This window comes from Solanum dulcamara, chromosome 1 (genome assembly GCF_947179165.1).
Source record: "Solanum dulcamara chromosome 1, daSolDulc1.2, whole genome shotgun sequence".
In the NCBI taxonomy this organism is placed as follows: Eukaryota; Viridiplantae; Streptophyta; class Magnoliopsida; order Solanales; family Solanaceae; genus Solanum; species Solanum dulcamara.
The window spans coordinates 74720752-74740628 of NC_077237.1; the positions used below are offsets into that span (position 1 = coordinate 74720752).

The 19877-nt window shown below is 37.0% G+C and overlaps 1 protein-coding gene across 1 annotated transcript; it reads left to right on the plus strand.

The window, feature by feature from the left end:
• Nucleotides 1-417: 417 nt before the first annotated feature.
• On the plus strand, nt 418-19391 carry LOC129900526 (ubiquitin carboxyl-terminal hydrolase 6-like). Its single transcript, XM_055975554.1, has 18 exons — nt 418-562; nt 2324-2469; nt 2632-2667; nt 2745-2852; nt 3436-3536; nt 4780-4906; nt 5367-5426; nt 5538-5605; nt 5815-5865; nt 10102-10210; nt 10791-10879; nt 11159-11228; nt 17289-17369; nt 17482-17577; nt 17741-17789; nt 18660-18779; nt 18871-18945; nt 19123-19391. Exons 1-18 carry the CDS (start codon nt 553-555, stop codon nt 19176-19178), a joined length of 1452 nt encoding a protein of 483 aa, XP_055831529.1. The 5' UTR covers nt 418-552; the 3' UTR covers nt 19179-19391.
• The last annotated feature ends 486 nt before the right edge of the window (nt 19392-19877 follow it).

Sequence of the window (19877 nt, forward strand, 5' to 3'; positions counted from 1 at the left end):
ATAAATTTCACCTAAGCAATATAAATGTCACGCTTGGACTCAATAAATCTCTTCTTTTGACTAATGAGTAAGCCATATATAGAATAATCATAGTTAATTATATTGAAAAATTATTTTAAAAATACCAAAATAAATCGAATCGAAGTTAAAAAAATTGAACCGAACCGATCTAGTTTGGTTTGGAATATGGTGTATACTTTTTCAAAACCGAATACCGAAGAATCGAATCGAACTTTAGCAAAATCGAACCGAACGTCCACCCCTAGTCAAATACGATCTTAATTTTCAAATATTACTTTTTATTTTGTGAACAAAAACTATTTTTTTCCAAAAATTTATAATTCATGTAACTATTTTTACATTTTCATAGTTGATAGTATCTCCGAATATCGGAGGGCTTTCCTATAGGAGTTACGAGTATAAATTTAACTCTTCGGTAGCATTTGCCCTTCTCTACAAGCAAACATAACATAGGCCAAATTCCAAACAGAGGGTACGAGCGAGAAACCTCTGTCGAGTCCCGATCCTGCCAACGCCGAAGCTCCGATAACCATGGTGACAGGTCAGAACTTCCGCCATAACTTCTTCATATCAGTTTACTATACTTTGAATTTCAACTATAATGCCACATTGATGGGAAAATTGACGATTAGCTGTCGATTTTCCAACGCAGAGATTCGTTATTCATGATTTGGTTTGTATTATTGGTGAAACTTGTATTCATAATCTGAACTTCTAGTTTAATAGATCCTAATTTGTGTTAAAAACTCGAATTATTTTGTATTTGCAATGAAATGGACCTGAATATTGTGGACTATTACGTAGCTGATTCCAACTAGTGTTAGATTGAGGTGTAGTTGATTGATTGATAATCTCGAGTATAAGAGCCTGTAGAGATGGTGGTGGAGCTTATACAGGCCTATCTGATTGATTTTCTTAATGGTTTGTCTAGGGTTAGAATATAAAGGTGGCCTCTTTTTTCTTTTTTCAGAGCATGCTAGAACTTTTCAAGTTGGTGATTGTTTTGAGTTTTCTTTTTCTTTGGCAAAAAGTTTTTTTTTTTTGATAAGAACTATATTTTGAAGTAAAGGTTTGAGAGTGTTTTCCAAATATATTTTGTATAAAAAAAATCTCTATTTTTACTCGCAATGCAAAAAGAAAAAATTACAGTTATCCAAACATTGGAGCAGTCTGATGGTGTTAAGTTTCAAACATCATTTTTTTTTTCTAGGAGCAGATTTTTTATATTTTGGGTAAGATAATTGATGTTTGAGAAATACTGTTGGTGTTTCAGTTAGGTATCATCATTGTAATAGTTTAATGTTTGTTATGTTTAATTCTTGGTGGTTCGTTCAGACAGCACCCCTATGGCTATGGTGTTGATGTTTATTTGGGATTTTTTGTAGGAGTATTGGAGAAAAACAAAAGTATAATGGACTCACTCTTCACTACCATACAGAGTAACATTACTCATGCATAGTATATAGACAAGTGATCAGTATCTTAAGATAGAAACTGTACTTTTTGATGTGCAGTATTTTCTCACATTAGCCTACTAGATTGTAGACTCCTAACTGTAACTAATTTAAGACACATCATTTATCAAAAACTAATTGTACCTTCACTCTTGTTTCCATTTTTCAAAATGACTAGTCAAGTGTTGTTTGAACTTCTCAAAGGGGAAAAAGGAAGATGCTTTGTTTGCTTCCTTCAATGCAACATAAATATTCTTGAAGTCTATTGAAGCTTTCAGGGCATTATTCTTGCTATCTTTAGTGGTTCTTGTACTTGTAATTTTTTTTTGGTTCTTGTAATCTCAAGTATAACTTGGTGAGGATAAAGTTGTTTAGGTCAAACTTATCCGGTCTAGGATATCAAACTGAAAGAGCTGTTAGGAAGCCAGTTTCCGTTTGAAAATTTATTACTCCCTCCGTTTCAATTTGTTTGGCCTATATTGACTTGACACGGAGTTTAAGAAAATAAAGGAGACTTTTTAATCTTGTGGTCTTGTTGTCTTAAATTAAAGATATGTCAAAGTATTAAAATGCCCTTTAATCTTGTTGTGTTAAACATGCCATGTGGAAAGTTGGAATTAAAGAGTTGCTAAAAAGATAAAAGGTCATTCTATTTGACACTGACTAAAAAGGAAAGTAGGTCAAACAAATTGAAACAGATGGAGTAACTAGTTGTGTTTCACGAGCAACTCTGTGGAGGAAACTGTTTTCCTCCCATTCAGAAACCTGTTTCTCGTTCTCTTTTTGATTGTGCACTTGGACTAAAAAGGCTCTAATTTTCTCCTTGTAAATCTGGTGTTTGGTTGCAGTAAGTGTAAAGTGGCAAAAAGAAGTCTATCCTGCCGTGGAAATTGACACTAGCCAACCTCCATATGTTTTCAAATGCCAGCTGTATGATCTAACAGGGGTACCACCTGAAAGGCAAAAGATAATGGTCAAAGGTGGTTTACTGAAGGTATTAAATTTTAGTGCTGCTCTTTGTTTGCTATACCCTATTCACTCTGCAGATGAAGCACAAAAGTCATTTGTGTTTTGAGGAATGCTGAAATTCTCTGCATGTAATGCTTGGCTTGTTTATTTTGTTGGTAACTCTTCGATGATTTTTACGGTTATTTAGGATGACGCTGACTGGTCTAAAGTAGGAGTAAAAGAGGTACATGGGTTCTCATTGCATCTCTCTATTTTCTATGCAATGAAGTGTCAGCTATTAAGAAGCATGTGTATTTCTAGGGTCAAAGGCTGATGATGATGGGAACTGCAGATGAAATTGTGAAGGCCCCTGAGAAGGGCCCTATTTTTGTTGAAGATATGCCTGAAGAAGAGCAAGTGGTTAATGTAGTAAGTTTTCTTTACACAGCTCTCGTTGTATCAAATATACAATTTTAGAGATGCATAGATCTTGATGTTTATTGTTGCATAGTCTGTCTTGTGGCATATTTATACCAGCAGATATACACTATTTGATTCATAGGTAGAACTTTTGCAGAACTTGTTTTGTTCATTTTAGTTTTCAAAAGCAGTGGTAATATTTTCTGCCATCCACTTCTTTAACCTGTGCACCCATTGCCATTTTTACAGAGGGGCTTAGTAACTCTGTGTAATTTTTTACTAGTTTCCTGTTTAAGTTATATGTGTGTGGATCAAAGATAATGGATGCTTAAGCACCTACCTTTTTGCATGTAGACCCGCCATTGAATAACGTTGCTTTGTCCAACTTCTCTAAATGCAATTAAGTCTTGCTAATATGTAATTCTCTGTTCCAGTTCCGCCAGCACAAGTAATTTGGGGGATTCCTAGTTGTGATCATATGCATGATTTCTTCATTTGCACATTTTGTATGAGAACTGCTGTTTTTTATAATAATTCTATCCTTTAACCCTTAACTGAGTGATGAGTGTTCTTATAATTTTGTTTGCTCCAGGGTCATTCTGCTGGATTATTTAATCTTGGAAACACTTGCTACATGAACTCCACAGTGCAGTGCTTGCATTCAGTTCCGGAATTGAAGTCTGCTCTGACTGAGTGAGCATTTCCTTCTTGCACTCTACCTTTTTTCCCCTTTTGATAATGGTGGTGCTCGGTCCAGATTGTGTAGTTTCTACCTGTACTGTCTACCTCCGAGTAGTACATGTTTGGTAGCTCTGTCTACCAAGGCTTGGGAAAATGAGAAGAAATCATTGAGTGTTTTTGTCTCGGCTAGGATTTGAACCTTGATCATTAAGGTCTGCACCCACTTCATTGACCACTAGACGACACCCTTGGGTGCATTTACCCCTTTTTTGGGAGTCTTTTGCTTTAGGCTCGAGTTCTTAAAACTCGATCAGATTCAATATGGTCATTTTTACTTCTGGATCAGAAAAAATTTAGGTCTAGTTTGATTCTTTTGCACTTTCTTTGATTAGGTAATTTATCTATTTGCATCTTATCCTTAATTCCTAATTTTGCTAATAGTTATAAATAATCAATATGTTACTGTTTATAATGATGTTAGTCAAATCACTAAATCCCAATTGTTTAATGTAATTTATGTTGTATGGCATCACACCTAAAGAGTATGTATTTACAAAGAAAATGTGGAAAAACCAGTAGTTACTAGAGAAAAATTTGGGGAAATAATGCCTATCTAACCGTAGCTCAAGAAATAGCACTGATCCAGCCTCCCCTATTTAAATGTGGACTGGTTTTGTGGTACATGCTCCTTTGAATTAAATCAATCCCAGTTTAATCTGGTTTGAATCAATTTAAAATTCCGAAGCAGTTGAATTTCCCCCTGAATATGACATGACAATAAGATCAAAAATCTATCATCCCTATTTGTATATGGTGTATAATTTGGACAATGAGAAATTTGAGATGTTTTGAAGACAGTGCCAACTCAGCTTAGAAAATTAATTTTAACTGTATTTTGCCTATTTTTTGTTGGTGTAAACAGAAATTTGAGATGAGGCAGAATCTGTTTTAGAATTCGTATATATATATATATTTTTTTTTTCCCCATAGAATTCATATATTTCCTCCAAGGACTTTTTGGGGCCATTGCTGTACACTGTATATATTACTGCACTCTCTTAGTGTTGATTAGTTCTTTAATAAAATCTTACCATTTCCAAGAAGACAATAAGATCAAATTGGCTCCTACTAAGTACAAAATATCAGGCTTTTGAAAACACTCCAATAAAAAATGATCTCTCACATGCTTTTCATACATGATTAGTTGGAATTCTCGTGTGCCTGAGATTTTGAGCTTATTTATTCTTCTTGCTAGGTATAATCAGCTGGGTAAAAGCAATGATTTGGATCACTCATCTCATCTCTTGACAGTTGCAACAAGAGATCTATTTAATGACCTTGATAAAAATGTGAAGCCAGTGGCACCAATGCAATTCTGGATGGTACTTATATTATTTTCTTTATTAATTTTCCTGATTTCTTCTTTGGTTATGACTTTGTAACCTTGCAAGATGTGTTTGGATTTCGGACAAAGTTTTATACTTCAGGAGGTTATGCATGCTGAGTAGACACTATTTGCCCGATAAACCCCGGTTAACAGACCTAAGTTTTACGTGCATTGGGGTTGAACACTTGAACTTGATACATTTTTTCATGACTTTTGTGTGCAAATATAAAGTATCTTGGTTGGATGTGACTAGAATAATTAAAGTGGTGGTGGTGGTGGGGGGCTCTGTTATCTACTTGATCAGAGTTTTGTGCAATGTGCGTCACTTATTCTTGCCCTGGTTACTTGAATTTATACGAGAATTATAGGTGGCTAATGTTCATCTGTTCGCTGTTTTTGTGTTTTCTCCATGTTAGCTGCTCTTCTACTAGCATTTGATTATGTTTATGCCACAGGTTTTGCGGAAGAAATATCCTCAATTTGGCCAGCAGAGCAATGGAGCTTTCATGCAACAGGTTCCAAAATACCTAAACCTACCCCAATGCTTCCTTATCATTTTAAAAAAAGCTTACCACCATTCCAATTGCTATATAGTGGTCCTACTGACACTTCCTGGATAATCACAGGATGCCGAAGAATGTTGGACCCAACTACTTTACACCCTTTCCCAGTCTCTTAAATCACCGAGTTCGAGGTACTATATCTCCTCTCTGGATATTTCTTGCAGATAAAAGTCCCATTTTTGATAATTTCCATGTTTTATTTCGCTAGTTGTTTTGCTTGCTTCAGGTTGGGACATATGGCTCACCCTTTTTTTTTTGAAAAACGTGAAAACAAACCATCTTACGTGTACATTGTTCTTTATATCATGATTGTGATTGCACTTCATCTTGATACTTGCAGTGAAGGTCCGGATATTGTGAAGGCTCTCTTCGGTATTGAGTTTGATAACAGGTATATCTGCATTCAGATGTTGTTTACCTTCTATTTAACGGGAATGTGTTCAGACATTAGTTTTTGATATTAAAGTTGGCTCCAGTTATTTTCTGACCTTTTCTGTTCATGGAATTAGTTATGCACCTAAATATAAGAAGAGGCAGGTGAACTTACTGGTGTATGTGTATTGAGATTAGAAGGAATGCAGCTAGTGGTTCTAGGATGTTTTTTATTCTGATTATCTTCTTGAGCAATTCTAATGAGAATAAACATCCTCAACTTTTATCAGGCATTGTGCGTCATGTAGTTGACAATACGAGATGAATTACTTAAGTTGCATTGGAACTTAAAGCTAAAAATCATGTTGATTTTAACTGATTTTAGTTACTCCTACTGTTAGTTAAGTGCACTATAGTGCTATTGTTGACTGAAAAGGTTAAAATTGAGATTGTTTCTAGTTTGCAGTCCTCATAAAGGAATCAACAGTCTAAAACTGGCAGTCATTGGCCTGCTGTTCTTTTGGGCTATGTAGTGTAAACATCGAACCTTCTCCTCAAGGAGTAATGAAATATTGGATAAAACGTTTTAAGGCATACAATTAATTTTCTATATTCCTCGAGAAAAGATGAGAATGGAGAAATTTTGAATAGTATAAGAGGGCTAAGAGGGAAACTAGGAAGGCTATTAACAAAGCTCGAGGTGAAGTCTTAGATGACTTGTAAAATAAACTAGGGACACAAGAAGTGGAGAAAATGAGAAAGATACTTCAATTCCTTGCCTACCTCGGTGTCTTTAGGGAGCCAAATCTTGACTTTACTACACTTTCTACAATTTTGCTTAAATCTTTCGATAAGCAAATGTTGGTCAAATTCCAATGCCTCGACAAGTACATAGTAAGTCTTGGCCCTTAGCAAATTGCTACGCGCTAGGATTTTCCTAAAACCAAGATAGGTGTGTCAGAGCCAACCAATACAATTGAGAGGTTGTCATTGAGCATTCCAAGTCACATTGGAAAGGAGGTCAAATGGAAAGCAAGGGGAGGAAATAGATTTAGTGGAGACTCAAGTCATGTGGTGGATCACTATCACTATTTGTGGATGCTTTCCCTGGACTGTGTTCAATAGCACTTGTATGCCAACAAGGATGAGAGATCTTATATGATTTTCATAAGAAGAAGCATGAGTAGATCTTAACAATGATCTCTGCTATGGAACAGATGCAAAAACAGAGCTGATGTAGTGAAAGACGCTGCAGACTGTGGTTGGTGGCGTAAAAGATATATCGACAGCTAACAGATTGTTTTTGATTGTATTTCCCCAACATTATCTAATGTATAAACTAGCACACTTGAGAGAGGAGAAATAAGGACTTAAACCAAGTGATATATATTAAAGACGATTTTACAATTATTGACGGGAGATAATTAGATAATTGAGTGATGAGATGCTATTTTGATCAGTTGTTCATCCTAATGGAGAGGATGAAAAGGGTTATTAGCAAGCTGGTGGATTTTCAACAGATGATTTTCACGGAAGAAAGACAAATAATGGATGTTGTTTTAATAGCTAATGAAGTTGTGGACTCTAGAATTAAGCAGGAGAAGCCAGGAATATTGTGTAAGCTTGACATTGAAATGACATATGATTATGTCAATTGGGAATTCATATTTAAGATGCTCTCATGTATGGTTTTTTGTGGGAAGTGGATTAGATGGGTTAGATACTGTATCTCAACAGTCAAGTTTTCCATTCTTATCAATGGATCAACTGAAGGAAATGATTTCCTGCTCAAAGAGGTCTAAGTCAGGTTGATATATACCCTTTCCTTTTTATCATAGCTATGGAGGGTATGAGCAACATGATTAAGGTAGTTAGAACCAACGAATGTCTCAAAGGTTTTGAGGTGGCTAAAAACTCAAATGCCAACATGGAAGTAAGCCTCTCATACCAAATCAATGCAGTACCTAATATGGAGATTTTGACTACGATTCTGGGTGGAAAAGTGGGCAAATTGCTTACCACTTATCTAGGGATGCCTTAAGGTGCCAAAGCAAAGTCCAAGAATAATTGGAACACAGTGATTGAGAAGTGTGAAAGGAAATTAACTAGTTGGAAATTAACTGTCACTAGGAGGTACAATCACTTTCATAAACTCAGTTTTTGGATGCACTCCCAACATTTATAATGTCTATCTTCCTCATTCCAGATGAGATTATTCAAAGGCTAGACAAGCTCAGAAGAGATTTCTTTTGGCAAGGAAATAAGGACAAGAAAGTATTCCACCTAGTTGAATTGGACAAGGTTCTTATGGGATAAAAACATGGTGGACTGGGCATTAGAAAATCTAAAGTCTTAGAGTAAGGCTCTTAGATTGAAATGGTTGTGGAGGTACTCACAAACTCCTCAGTCCTACTGGGGTAGTATCATCAAAGCAAAGTATGGTGAGGAGAACAAATGGGTGACTAAGGAGGTGTCTTCTCCTAATGGAGTTAGCCTGTGGAAGTCTGTAAGGATACTTAGGCCTTTTATGAGGAATCACACAATCATAAAAGTGTACAATGGGTGCAACACTTCCTTTTGGGGGGACAAATGGTTGGTGCTGGAAGTCTAAAAGATCTTTTCCCCGACATTCATGGGCTAATAGTTCATCAACAGAAGAAAATTGATGCATTATGGACCCCTCAAGGGTGGAACTTCCAATTTAAGAGGAATATAAATGATTGGGAAATAGATACACTTACTATGTTCTTTGGCAAGCTGGAAGAGGTCAAAGGCACACAGGAAGGAGTAAGTAAATTATGGTGGAAAGAAGATAGCAGAGGCATGTATAAGGTGGGCTCCAGTATTATCAACGGCGAAAAGCGCAAAAAATCTCTAAGGTCCATTGGGGCTTTAAGCGCAGAGTGCAAATAAAGTGTGGGCTTTAATGAAAAAGGCGCAAAGGGAGAAAACGATACAAATATATATGTTTAGTCCAAGACCAGTAATTATAAACATGAATGACAACTATATGACCAAAGAAATTGAAAAAAAGGTATGATAAAGTGAAATATCAATTGTTTAGTGTCACTTCTTCCAAAGAGGCTCATTGGAAAGGAAAATTTTGCCTTAGAACCTTGATGGCCACACTGAAGCACACATAAAGTGAGGCGAAGCGCTAAACACATTTTGAGCCTCGCTTCAGGGCTTAAGTGAGCTTAAAGCGCGCCTTTGACAACACTGTGGGCTCTGCCTACAAGTTTTTGAACCAAGGTAATCAACAGATCCATCATTGGCCATGGAAGCATATATGGAGAGTGAAGATACCTTATAAAGTTGCATATTTAACTTGGTACTGGCAAAGGAAGCTGTTTTGGCTCAAGAAAATATCAAGAGGAGGAAGATCTCTCTCTGCTCTAGATGCTATTTATGTGGTGAAGAGGCTGAGACAGTCGGTCATTTTTTTTTTATTGTAAGATAACAGTCCAGCTGTGGAGGACATTCGTTAATCTTAGAGGAATTGCTTGGGTAATGCCAAGCAAGATTACTCATTTGCTTTATAGCTGGGAAGAGGCTGGAATAGGAGCTGTTGAAAGAGATAGATGGAGGATTGTCCCAGATGTAGGTTGCATCTGTTGGGCAATATAGAAAGAAAGGAACTCTAGGTGTTTTGAAGACAGCAACAATGAAACACATAAGATCAAACTGAATTGTGTGGGACTCTTTTTCTTCTGGTTCACACATATACCAAGAAGACACTGATTCTATCACAGATATCGTAGGCTCGTGTTAGGATTTTGGATCAGGTTTTCTTGTTTTTTTTGCTATGATTGTAAATATGGTTTTCAGTACCACCTATGTACTGTTTTAGTCAATATATACAAATGTTACCTTTTCAAAAATAAACTTGTATTTTTTTAATAATAATTAAAGGTCTGGCTGGTCTATACGATTCAAGGGTATTTTCAGTAAGCTATTCTTTTCTTCTGTAGCCTAGACCTATGGGCTAATATTTCTTGCCAGGCCCTAACCCACTGCAGTGAAGTTGGGAAAGATCCCAATCATCTAACTCATATACAAAATTTTATTTCAGTTAGTGCGGAAGCTGTTTAGGTTTCGTAGTTAACTTGTGGTGTCTTTACTCTTTTTGATCAAGATTTTGGTGTGTGCAGAGGCCACTCTGCACCTATGCTTCATATGTGATATTAATTGTGCTGGATACCGAAGAAAATGACTTGACTCTGTCTCTTATTCTTATGGCACTGATATGGACCAGGATTCATTGTGCTGAAAGTGGTGAAGAAAGCACAGAAACAGAAACCGTCTATTCCCTTAAATGCCACATTTCGCAGGAAGTGAACCATTTACATGAGGGTTTGAAACGTGTAAGTTTGGTTCTTTCCTTCTTTGTATGCTCTAATTTCTAACTCCTGTCCTGTTTATTCCCTAGTGTTTCATATTACTGCTAAGTTCTGTTTCAACTTCTTCCATTGTGCCAATGTGGTATTCATTCAACTTGAAAGAGAGCACAGTCCCCAAGTGAAAGATGCCTTATCTAATTCATAAAAATTTATTTGGTAGCTGTAACCGGTAAGGATAGCTAATGGTTAGTCCTGAAATGGTTGGTTGGATGGAGAAAGTCTCATATAGGATGCCTTAGAGCCTCCACATGTACTTCAGGGGTGGGGTCTTTGTCTATTGAATTTTTCATGACCTCTTATCAGTTGTGGGGCCTACGCGTTGAGGTTCATGCAATTGTTTCACGTCAGGTATGGGCTGAGCCATTGAGGAGAGCAAAATTCAGTACCATGCCAACTCAGAATGCTCTAGGGTGGGAAAAGATGCTTTGGAGATTTTGTTTAAGTTGGTGCTACCAATCTTCGATGATGTTTATAGTGGAAATCTGGTATTTATCCCTCTGAAATGATTTGATTGCACTCATATGCTCATTGCTTTACTGAACAGGGTCTGAAATCAGAACTGGAGAAGGCGTCTCCTTCACTTGGACGCAGTGCAGTTTATGTGAAGGACTCCCGAATCAATGGCTTGCCAAGGTATGAGCTGGCTTGATTAAATTCCATTGCATGTAGAGACTTATGTATGATCTGTTGACTATCTGAATCCATGTTCCTCACATAATAAAAATGTCTTTTGATGTGTTGAAGTAGTTCTCCTCATTTCTAGCATCACTTTCTTTCACATTCTCCTTTCTTGTGGGCTCTTTTCGTGCTCACACTTTTCTGGAATTTTTCTTTACCATTAGCGCTGATTATTGACTGTGTATAGGGCAGTCTTCTCATGATTTTACTATTTTCTTCTCTTTTGATGAATAGATACTTGACCATTCAGTTCGTCCGGTTTTTCTGGAAAAGGGAATCAAATCAAAAGGCAAAGATTTTACGGGTATGTTGACTTGCTCCTCTTCTGTTTCACATTGTTCAGATAGTTGGTCTCCTTGAAAATAATCAACAAGTAGGTGGAAGAGGGAAAAGATCATTTACCATGGCATAAACTAGGGAAAGGAAGTTCCATGTTTTACTTTGTTATGTGAGGGTGACCGGCTCTGTCACATTTAAGTTCTTTCAAGTCTTGTCTACTATGAAGGGAAGCTTTAGAGTAACTGGTAAAGTTGTTGCCATGTGACCAGGAGGTCACGGGTTCAAGCCTTGGAAACAACCTCTGACAGAAATGCAAGGTAAGACTGCGTACAATAGACCCTTGTGGTCGAGCCCTTATCCGAACCCTGCGCATAGCGGGAGCTTAGTGTACCGGGCTACCCCTTTTTCCCAAGTCTTGTCTACTATCTGGATTGTCAATTCCGAGCTGTATATTTTAACTTTAGACTTGTTTGTGTGGTGTAGGTGTGGGAGCCTTGATTATAATGACCTTCCAATAGAAAATAACTGAAACCTCTCTTAAGTTTCTGTTTTGATATTGGAGTAGGCGTAACTTGGAAATAATTACACAGAGGAGTTTTTATGCTTCAATGACTACATTTCAGCAACTAGAAATAAGAAATAAGACAAAGATGTGATATTAATGCATTTGTTATTCTAGTGGGATATTACTTGTGGAATAGAGTTCTGGTCAGGAATGGATATGCTCTTATTTTTCTTTTGTATTGACACAAGATCTGTAGAGCTTCTTCCTAGAAATTCATCTATTTTATAAACCACCCATTGCCATAAGTTCTGGGGTCTATTAAGTAGTTCTACTGGGTGTTGTAGATATCTTATATTCGGGATGTTGGGTTGAACATGGGTAACTCATGGTGGGTGGGGGATCCTAACGTATTCCAAAACTGTAGGTGAAAAGGAAAGCAGGTTTGTTAGGTTCCACGTTTTTCTCTATATGAATTCTTATATGGCCCGACCTTTTGTATGCATGTATTGCGATGTACATCGCATCACTTTCCTATCAACCATTTAAAGAGTGAAGATACAAGGAAGTACATCGCAATACATTTTTTTTTGATAATGGTAATGCTGTATTCTTCAGCATATTGACCTTTAGAAAACAGAGCGGAACCAAAGAAAAGAACAGAAAAAAAAATACTTACAAGGATCCTAATAATTCCACAATCTGCTCTATTTCCTCTGAACCTTTCTCTTTACACCAACAATAAAAAGATACAATACAATTCCATTTAACCTTCTGAATGGAATTGGACATATCTTTAAAGTTTCTACTATTTCTTTCTTTCCAAACCGCCCACCAAATGCAATGTGGAATTATCCTTCACCATGCTTTCTGGCTCTCCTCCTCTTCTTATCCAAGAGCTCAACAAGTCTGCAGTATGCTCGGGCATGGTTCAATTTGTCTTTGTGAGACTAAGGAAGATGGCCCAAATTTGTGTTGTAAAGTTGCAATGCAAAAATAAATGCTTTACATGGTTGGTTTCTAGAAGGGCTTGTCTGACACATGAAGTGTTGAAGAGAAAAGGAAAGATTATAGTATCTTGGTGTTCATTATGTGGGAAGGTAGAGGGGACCAACAAACATCTATTCTTGCATTGCAATTTTACAACACAAATTTGGGCCATCTTCCTTAGTCTCACAAAGACAAATTGGACCATGCCCGAGCATACTGCAGACTTGTTGAGCTCTTGGATAAGAAGAGGGGGAGAGCCAAAAGGAATGGTGGAGGATAATTCCACATTGCATTTGGTGGACAGTTTGAAAAGAAAGAAATAGTAGAAACTTTGAAGATATGTCCAATTCCATTTAGAAGGTTAAATGGAATTGTATTGTATCTTTTTATTTTTGGTGTAAAGAGAAAGGTTTAGAGGAAACAAAGCAGATTGTGGAATTATTAGGATCCTTGTAAGTATATTTTTTCTTTTCTTTTGTTCCTTTATATTTTCGGAAGGTCACCAGCATATCCTTAATGCTGAAGAATACAACATTACCATTTTCAAAAAAATAAAATGTATTGTGATGTACTTCCTTGTATCTTTACTCTTTAAAGGTTGATAGGAAGGTAATGTTTTTTTTTTACTTTATGCCCAACATAAATTTATTCCACTTGGTGAAGTTTGTGACTCTATTACCTTTTTAGTCTGTTCCATAAGAATGTCCCTTTTTGAATTTGGAAACAACTTAACTTATAACTTCCTATTTTATAGTTAATGATTTTTTGTTTTTTTGATAACTTTGGTGCTGGGCCACCTTGTATTCACTAGCAAAGGTATCGGGTGTCCTCTAATGTTTGAACGGATGGGAAGAATTCACTTAGTGGTTTTTGTCTCCGTTAGGGATTTGAACCCGAAACCTCATGGTTCTCAACTCACTTCATGGATCATTAGGCTACACTTGGGTGCTTAATGACAAGCTTTTACAGTTTCACATATATTATGACATAGTTAAAACTACAAGTTGTAGAAGTTATATATAGCTACATGAAGTTATGGAATATTTAAAGACCACATGTTTCAAAAGTCATCTTTTCTTAAATTCTATGCCTAGTCAAACAGAGTCACATAAAATAAACAAAGGGAGTACTATATTTGAGCATGGAGTCTCATCTGGTGGTCTTTCTCTTAAGAAGTTTTTTTTTCTTTTGATATTTCTTTGATGTCTGGTCAACTTGTGCGTATCTTGAGTAATTCCATGGGGTAATTGCTATATCCCACCAACAAAGCAATCAAGTAACTCTATCCACCAATGCTTGAACAAATGAGATGAAATCACCTAGTATTTTTTGTCTTCATTAGAATTTTTGACGACCAAATCAGATCTAGACTACGACAGGGCATCGAATAAGCCACTACACATTAGGCGAACCCTCTAAGCCACAACATGCACATATCGTAGTAAAAGAGAAGAAAGGTATGACTAAAACTATCTTAATTAAAATAATAGAAAACAAAATACAAAGTAGAGATTGTTAGCCCATATAATCCCAAGCACTAAGATCTGAATACAATTGATTCGAGATGCTGCTCGATAAAAGGAAACATTTTGACATAAAAGGTGGGAGGTGAAGTTGCCTCCGCGGTCTAATGGTGGCTCACTTGAACTAACTAGGACCGACAACTAGAGTCATTGGTCAACAACCGGATCCTCGCTTACTGTACTTGCGACATGTAGTAACTATGAGTCCAAAAGACCCAACAAAAATCAGCGACTTGCTGTCCTAGCCTACCCTTCGGGCCAGTCTTTATAAAACGCTAGTAGTGCCTACAGTCACCTCATCATAGTAGTACAAGTATTGATATGAAATATAAGTAAAGGAATTGAACATAAATCATGAATACATATAAGGAAAAACATGATGTACAACTTCTAATTTGAGGCACCCAAAGGTGTGGCTCAATGGTCAATGAGGTGCGTTGAAAATCATGAGTTCTCAAGTTCAAATTCCAGTAGAGACAAAAACACTAAGTGATTTCTTTCCATCTGTCCTAGCCTTGACGGATAGAGTTACCTAATATCTATTACTGTTGTTGGTGGGAGGTGACATGTATCTTATGGAATTAGTCGAGGTGTGCAAGCTGGCCTAGACTCCACATTTATTAAAAAAAATTGCTAATATGTAATGGTGCCATGAGTCATAGCTTAAGCTCAAACTTACTGTGGGGACAAGGGTACGCATACCTAGGCTCAAGGCTCAACACCCATTGTGGTGCCATGAGTATGCCCACTCAAGCTCAACCTCATAGTGATGCCACGAGGACGCCACTCAAGCTCAACCCACACGATGCACTTACCGGCATACACCGTGCCCAGTCTGTTGGTGCCACTATTATAGCTAACAAATATTACAAGAAAACATAAATAACTTCTTAAAGCTAATTGAATGATAAAACTGAACTCTCCAAAAATGTTGAGCTTAAGCTATGACTGTACTATTTTTGAAGGATCTGGCACGCACCCATCGACATTTTTGGAAGAGTCCAAGCAACATAAAATTAAAGCATGCTAAACAATTAAACAATATCAAATCATATAAAGAACTGCTAGACACATCAAATCCTGTGAAAACACCTATTAGGACCGTCCCGGTCAAGTCTAGATACTTCAAACTAGATGATTTGAATGCATACAAGCAAAACATGACCTTCTTTAAGGAAAGACCAGCAAACTAAGAGTTGAAACCTTTCTTCAATGTTGATCTTCGCTCAAACAATCTTCAATGGCCTCAATCAATTTAAAATCATGAATAATGGGTCAAGTTAGTCTTAAGGGAATTAAATTCCATAATTTAGGATGTCTAGGGGTAAAAGTCAATTCTTGGTCAACTCAAACTTGCCCCTCGGGTCAATGGTTCAAAATTGGAAATTCATTGCATCAATGCAATACCTACAAGCTATGGTTTCAAATTCAACTAAAGTTAAGCATCATCTTAGATTCAATGCTAGGAATCATTACCATAAATTTGGGGTTGAATCTCCACCCGTTTGCGACCCAAAATTTAGAGCTTTGCCTAAAATCTCACGTTTTCCACTTAACCTTGTTGCTGAATTTGAGTAGAAATTTTTATGCTGCTACGTGCCTTTTATCACCATCTCTATGGTGGCAAGAGGGCTCGCGTTCATGATGCATAATGTTCCTAGACCTACGCAATCTCGGTCAATGCCTTCGTGGTCACTAAGAAGGCTTGACCCGGGGTTGACCTAACTTAGCCTTCGCGGTCACGACCCCCTATTCCACGTGATGCCCATTCCCCATGTGCTACGTGTTCGCAATTGGTGCCTTCGCGATTGCAAAGAAGGCACTAACAAATAATGAAATTCAACTAACAACCTATGGCGTCGAAGTTATAGCTAATAACCTATGGAGTAACGCTAAAGTTGTCCCCGCTTGACCGATAGTTCACGAGTTCTAGCCGTGGAAGAAGCCACTAATGCTTGCATTTAGGGTAGGCTATCTACATCACACCCATTGGAGTGCGGCCCTTCCCATGGCTTTGTTAACCTATAGCGCCCAGACACCCCAAGCTCCTTGGGTCTTAACCCGAGCATGTCAAAAAATCCAAAAACATTAGATGAACCCTTATGAAGCCTCAAATCATACAACGACTCATAAATACTCAAAAAGAGGTTAAGTTGTTATAGTTTGAACCTAAGACCTCATGGTTCTCAACCATTAGGCCCCACACCCTTGGGGGCTTAATGACAAGTTTTTATAGCCTCACATATGTTATGGCATGTTCAAAACGGCAAGTTTCACAAGTCTTATATACACAAATGTTGTATCATATTTAAGACCACAAGTTTCAAAAGTCATTTTTTCTTTGTTGAAACCCTGTGCTTAGTGAAACGGGGTCACATAAAGTGAAATGGAGAGAGTTCTATAATTAAGCATGGAGTCTCACCCGATGGTAGTTTTTTTAATGTCTCTCCTTTTCTTAGTAGTGGGTGCATCGAGCCTTAGGGTCAGTTGTTTATAACTAATAAAAAGCTAAAAATCTTCTTCAAGTAACGCTTTCAGGAAAATGATAGTCCTTGTGGTTAAGATTCATTGAATGTGGGACATGTCAAAAAAAGGAAAAGAATAATGCATTGGAGAAGAGATCACAACCATTTTTAGCCAATATTGGCTGGGATGAGTTATGACCAACTCTTTTTTGGGAGAAAGATAATAGAGGATGCATTAATTAAGGTTTGTATTATTCCCACTCGTATCCAACCTAGACCACACATACACCTTTGTGCACAAGTATAGAATGGTCCCTTCCATTTCCACCCAGGGCTAGTAATTATGTGACAACAAGGATTTATAAATGGTACATGATTGATTTTAGATATATCAGGAACTCAAATGATAATGTAGGAAGCACTTCGAAAAAGAGTGATAATTTAGGAAACTAAAATTTTTTAACGCTTCAAACAATAGTCATGTCTCCTTATTAAAACTCAACAGTTCTTGCTCTCTTTAGTAATATAAGTTTCTGCATGTATTGGATTGCTCATTGCTCTAAGATATAAGAAACGGTAATCTTAAACTATGTCTGTGCCATCAGAAAGTGGATTACCCATTGTCGTTGGATGTATATGATCTTTGTTCGGATAACCTTCGCAAGAAACTTGAAGGTCCTCGCCAGGTATTTTCTCTTGCCCATTATTGATCATTTGTCTCTAAGAAATGAGGAAAGATCCTCTTGGGCCCTTTCTTTCTCTTGCTGTGTAGTCACATGACTCTAAATTTGCTGCTAGGTTTTGAGGGATGCAGAAGGTAAGAAGGCTGGTTTAAAAACCAGTTCCAAAACTTCAGTCTCAACTGACAGCGACACTAAAATGACCGAGGCTGAGGTATAAAATTGATCCTTCTACTGTAGGAGTAACTCAAGGGGCTAAAGGGGGGTACCTTTGGTGCCCATTTATGGCGGACTTTACTAGGTGGTTGAAATGGGATACTTACTATGCCTAAACGTAATTTTGCCTTGCTTCTTTTTCTGTTCTATTGTTTATACAGGAATCATCCAGTGGAAGTGGAGAAGCATCTAAATCTACATCCCCAGAAGGTAGCAGAAACACTTCCTTTCTCTTATAATTGATGACATAATAAGCATATGGTGTTGCTGTATTTTAATTGGTAAAAATGGCTGGCGTTAAAATTGTATTATTTAGGGGAGAAATCATTTTCATGATCTCTTCCAACTCACATAGCCTTTTTGTTTTTGCTTTGAAGAGAACTCTATTCGCTAATTGTCGGTTATAATTCAGCAGTAATATTAGAGTTTCCATTAGTTTTTGGGGTTCTTATGACGATGACGTTCAGCCTTGGGTATGGAAACTTCTTTTTGCAAGGTCATTATCAATGTTTTTGATTCCGAGCAAGTGACTTTCTGTTGATAATTTTGGGATCCAATAGAGATTATTAACTGGATCAGATTTATTCCTTTTTAAATTACTATGTCCCCCTTGATGCCTGATGACGTTTTCACAAGTTTCTGGAAGGGGGGGACACCTTTGAATTTATAGAACAATGAAAGTCCTTAGGTTTAGCTCTGTTGGTTTACTTCTGCTAAATTGGTGTTTTCTTGGAGTCCTTTAATATGTTTATACATTTGTTTGTGTGTAGAAATTGTGAGATGTTCTAGCATTATATAACCCTGTAACTTTCTTAAAAGACGAATTTCTGAGTATTGAAATGAAGTAGGCCCAAATGGAGCATCAGAAATATAGAGGATTTTATGTGAGTGACTCACTAGTTCCAGATTGGGGTGCAGTAGTTGTGAATGATCACTTTTTATCAACAGTTCATTGTTTCAAATATAGAAGGGAAGCTAGTCTAATAGCTCAATTTTGGAATTCAGTTATGAATGAAGGGTTGCAGTGATTAATTTTTTTTCCTTCAAATAATGCTCCAATTGAATAAAACTCCATTTCAGGTGTTCTGCCTGAGAAGGAACACCAGTTGACTGGAATATATGATTTGGTAGCTGTGCTGACTCACAAGGGAAGAAGTGCCGACTCAGGGCATTATGTTGCATGGGTCAAGCAAGAAAACGGTCAGTTTAACTGGGAATAGATTTTGTTCTTGTAACCATTGCTTTTGGACTACTATCTGATACAATATGTTGGAACTTTCATTGTAAACAGGAAAGTGGGTTCAATTCGATGATGACAATCCAATCCCGCAGCGAGAAGAGGACATCACTAAACTATCAGGGGGAGGTAAGTCAAATCAGTTGTTTATTAATAGCCCATTGGTAAATTTGCTATGCCTGGCATGCCTATCTGTTCTCGTAACATCAAAGATACAAACCAGACGGTATATTTAGTTGTTTGTGCAGCCTTAATGTATTGATCTCTTTGTCAGTTTATTGATAAAAGTGCCTTATTTGGTTTCAGGTGATTGGCATATGGCTTATATTTGCGTGTACAAGGCCCGTGTTGTTCCCATGTGATTTAAGCCTATCGTTGGGTTGGTTTCACATATTGGACACTGATGTATTTGAGTTGGTCACATTATACATGATTATTCTGTTACTTTTACTTCGAGTGTAATTTATTACATTTAGCATTGAGTTGCACATGAGCTGCCTTGGAAATTCAGTGGGAGACCTTTTCAGACTTACTGAATGGTGGATTCAGGCAATATAGACTATTACAACCGACTACATCCTTGGATAAAAGTGCTTTTGTTCTAAGATATCCATTTTTTGTTATTGGTCCTTCCCTGAAATTGCTGCAAAAATGATTTTCACAAACTTAACGTAACAAATCCTGGTAGATGTTGGTCTATTTATATAATGTTAAATCTAAATTTATATAGACAAAACAATTTCCAAGTTGCTCAACTTGTGTTTACTAGAAAAACCTTTTCTTTAATACGAGTTTTGGAAGTCATCTGTCTGGTGAATGCGTTGCAACATCTCTCATTTTATTATCCAAGGGTACTGTTCTGTCCTCGTTTTTTAGACAATCCAAGTATATAAATGTGTCAGATTCGTGAAACTTGGATGTTTCCTTCACATATTTATGCTATGGAACGTAATTTGTGCTGCAGAGATTTCCTTTAAAGGAAAGCGAAGAGCGGAAGTGCACTCCTTTAGGAGAAAAATAAAGAGCAAACAGTACGGATTCCACTTTTTCTTTCGCATTCA

Bases quoted from the DNA above. Each gene is read 5' to 3' on its own strand.
- LOC129900526 (XM_055975554.1), top strand. The intron at 3,537-4,779 runs GTGAGCATTTCC...TCTTCTTGCTAG, and splicing joins TTGAAGTCTGCTCTGACTGA to GTATAATCAGCTGGGTAAAA. The intron at 5,866-10,101 runs GTATATCTGCAT...GATATGGACCAG, and splicing joins GGTATTGAGTTTGATAACAG to GATTCATTGTGCTGAAAGTG.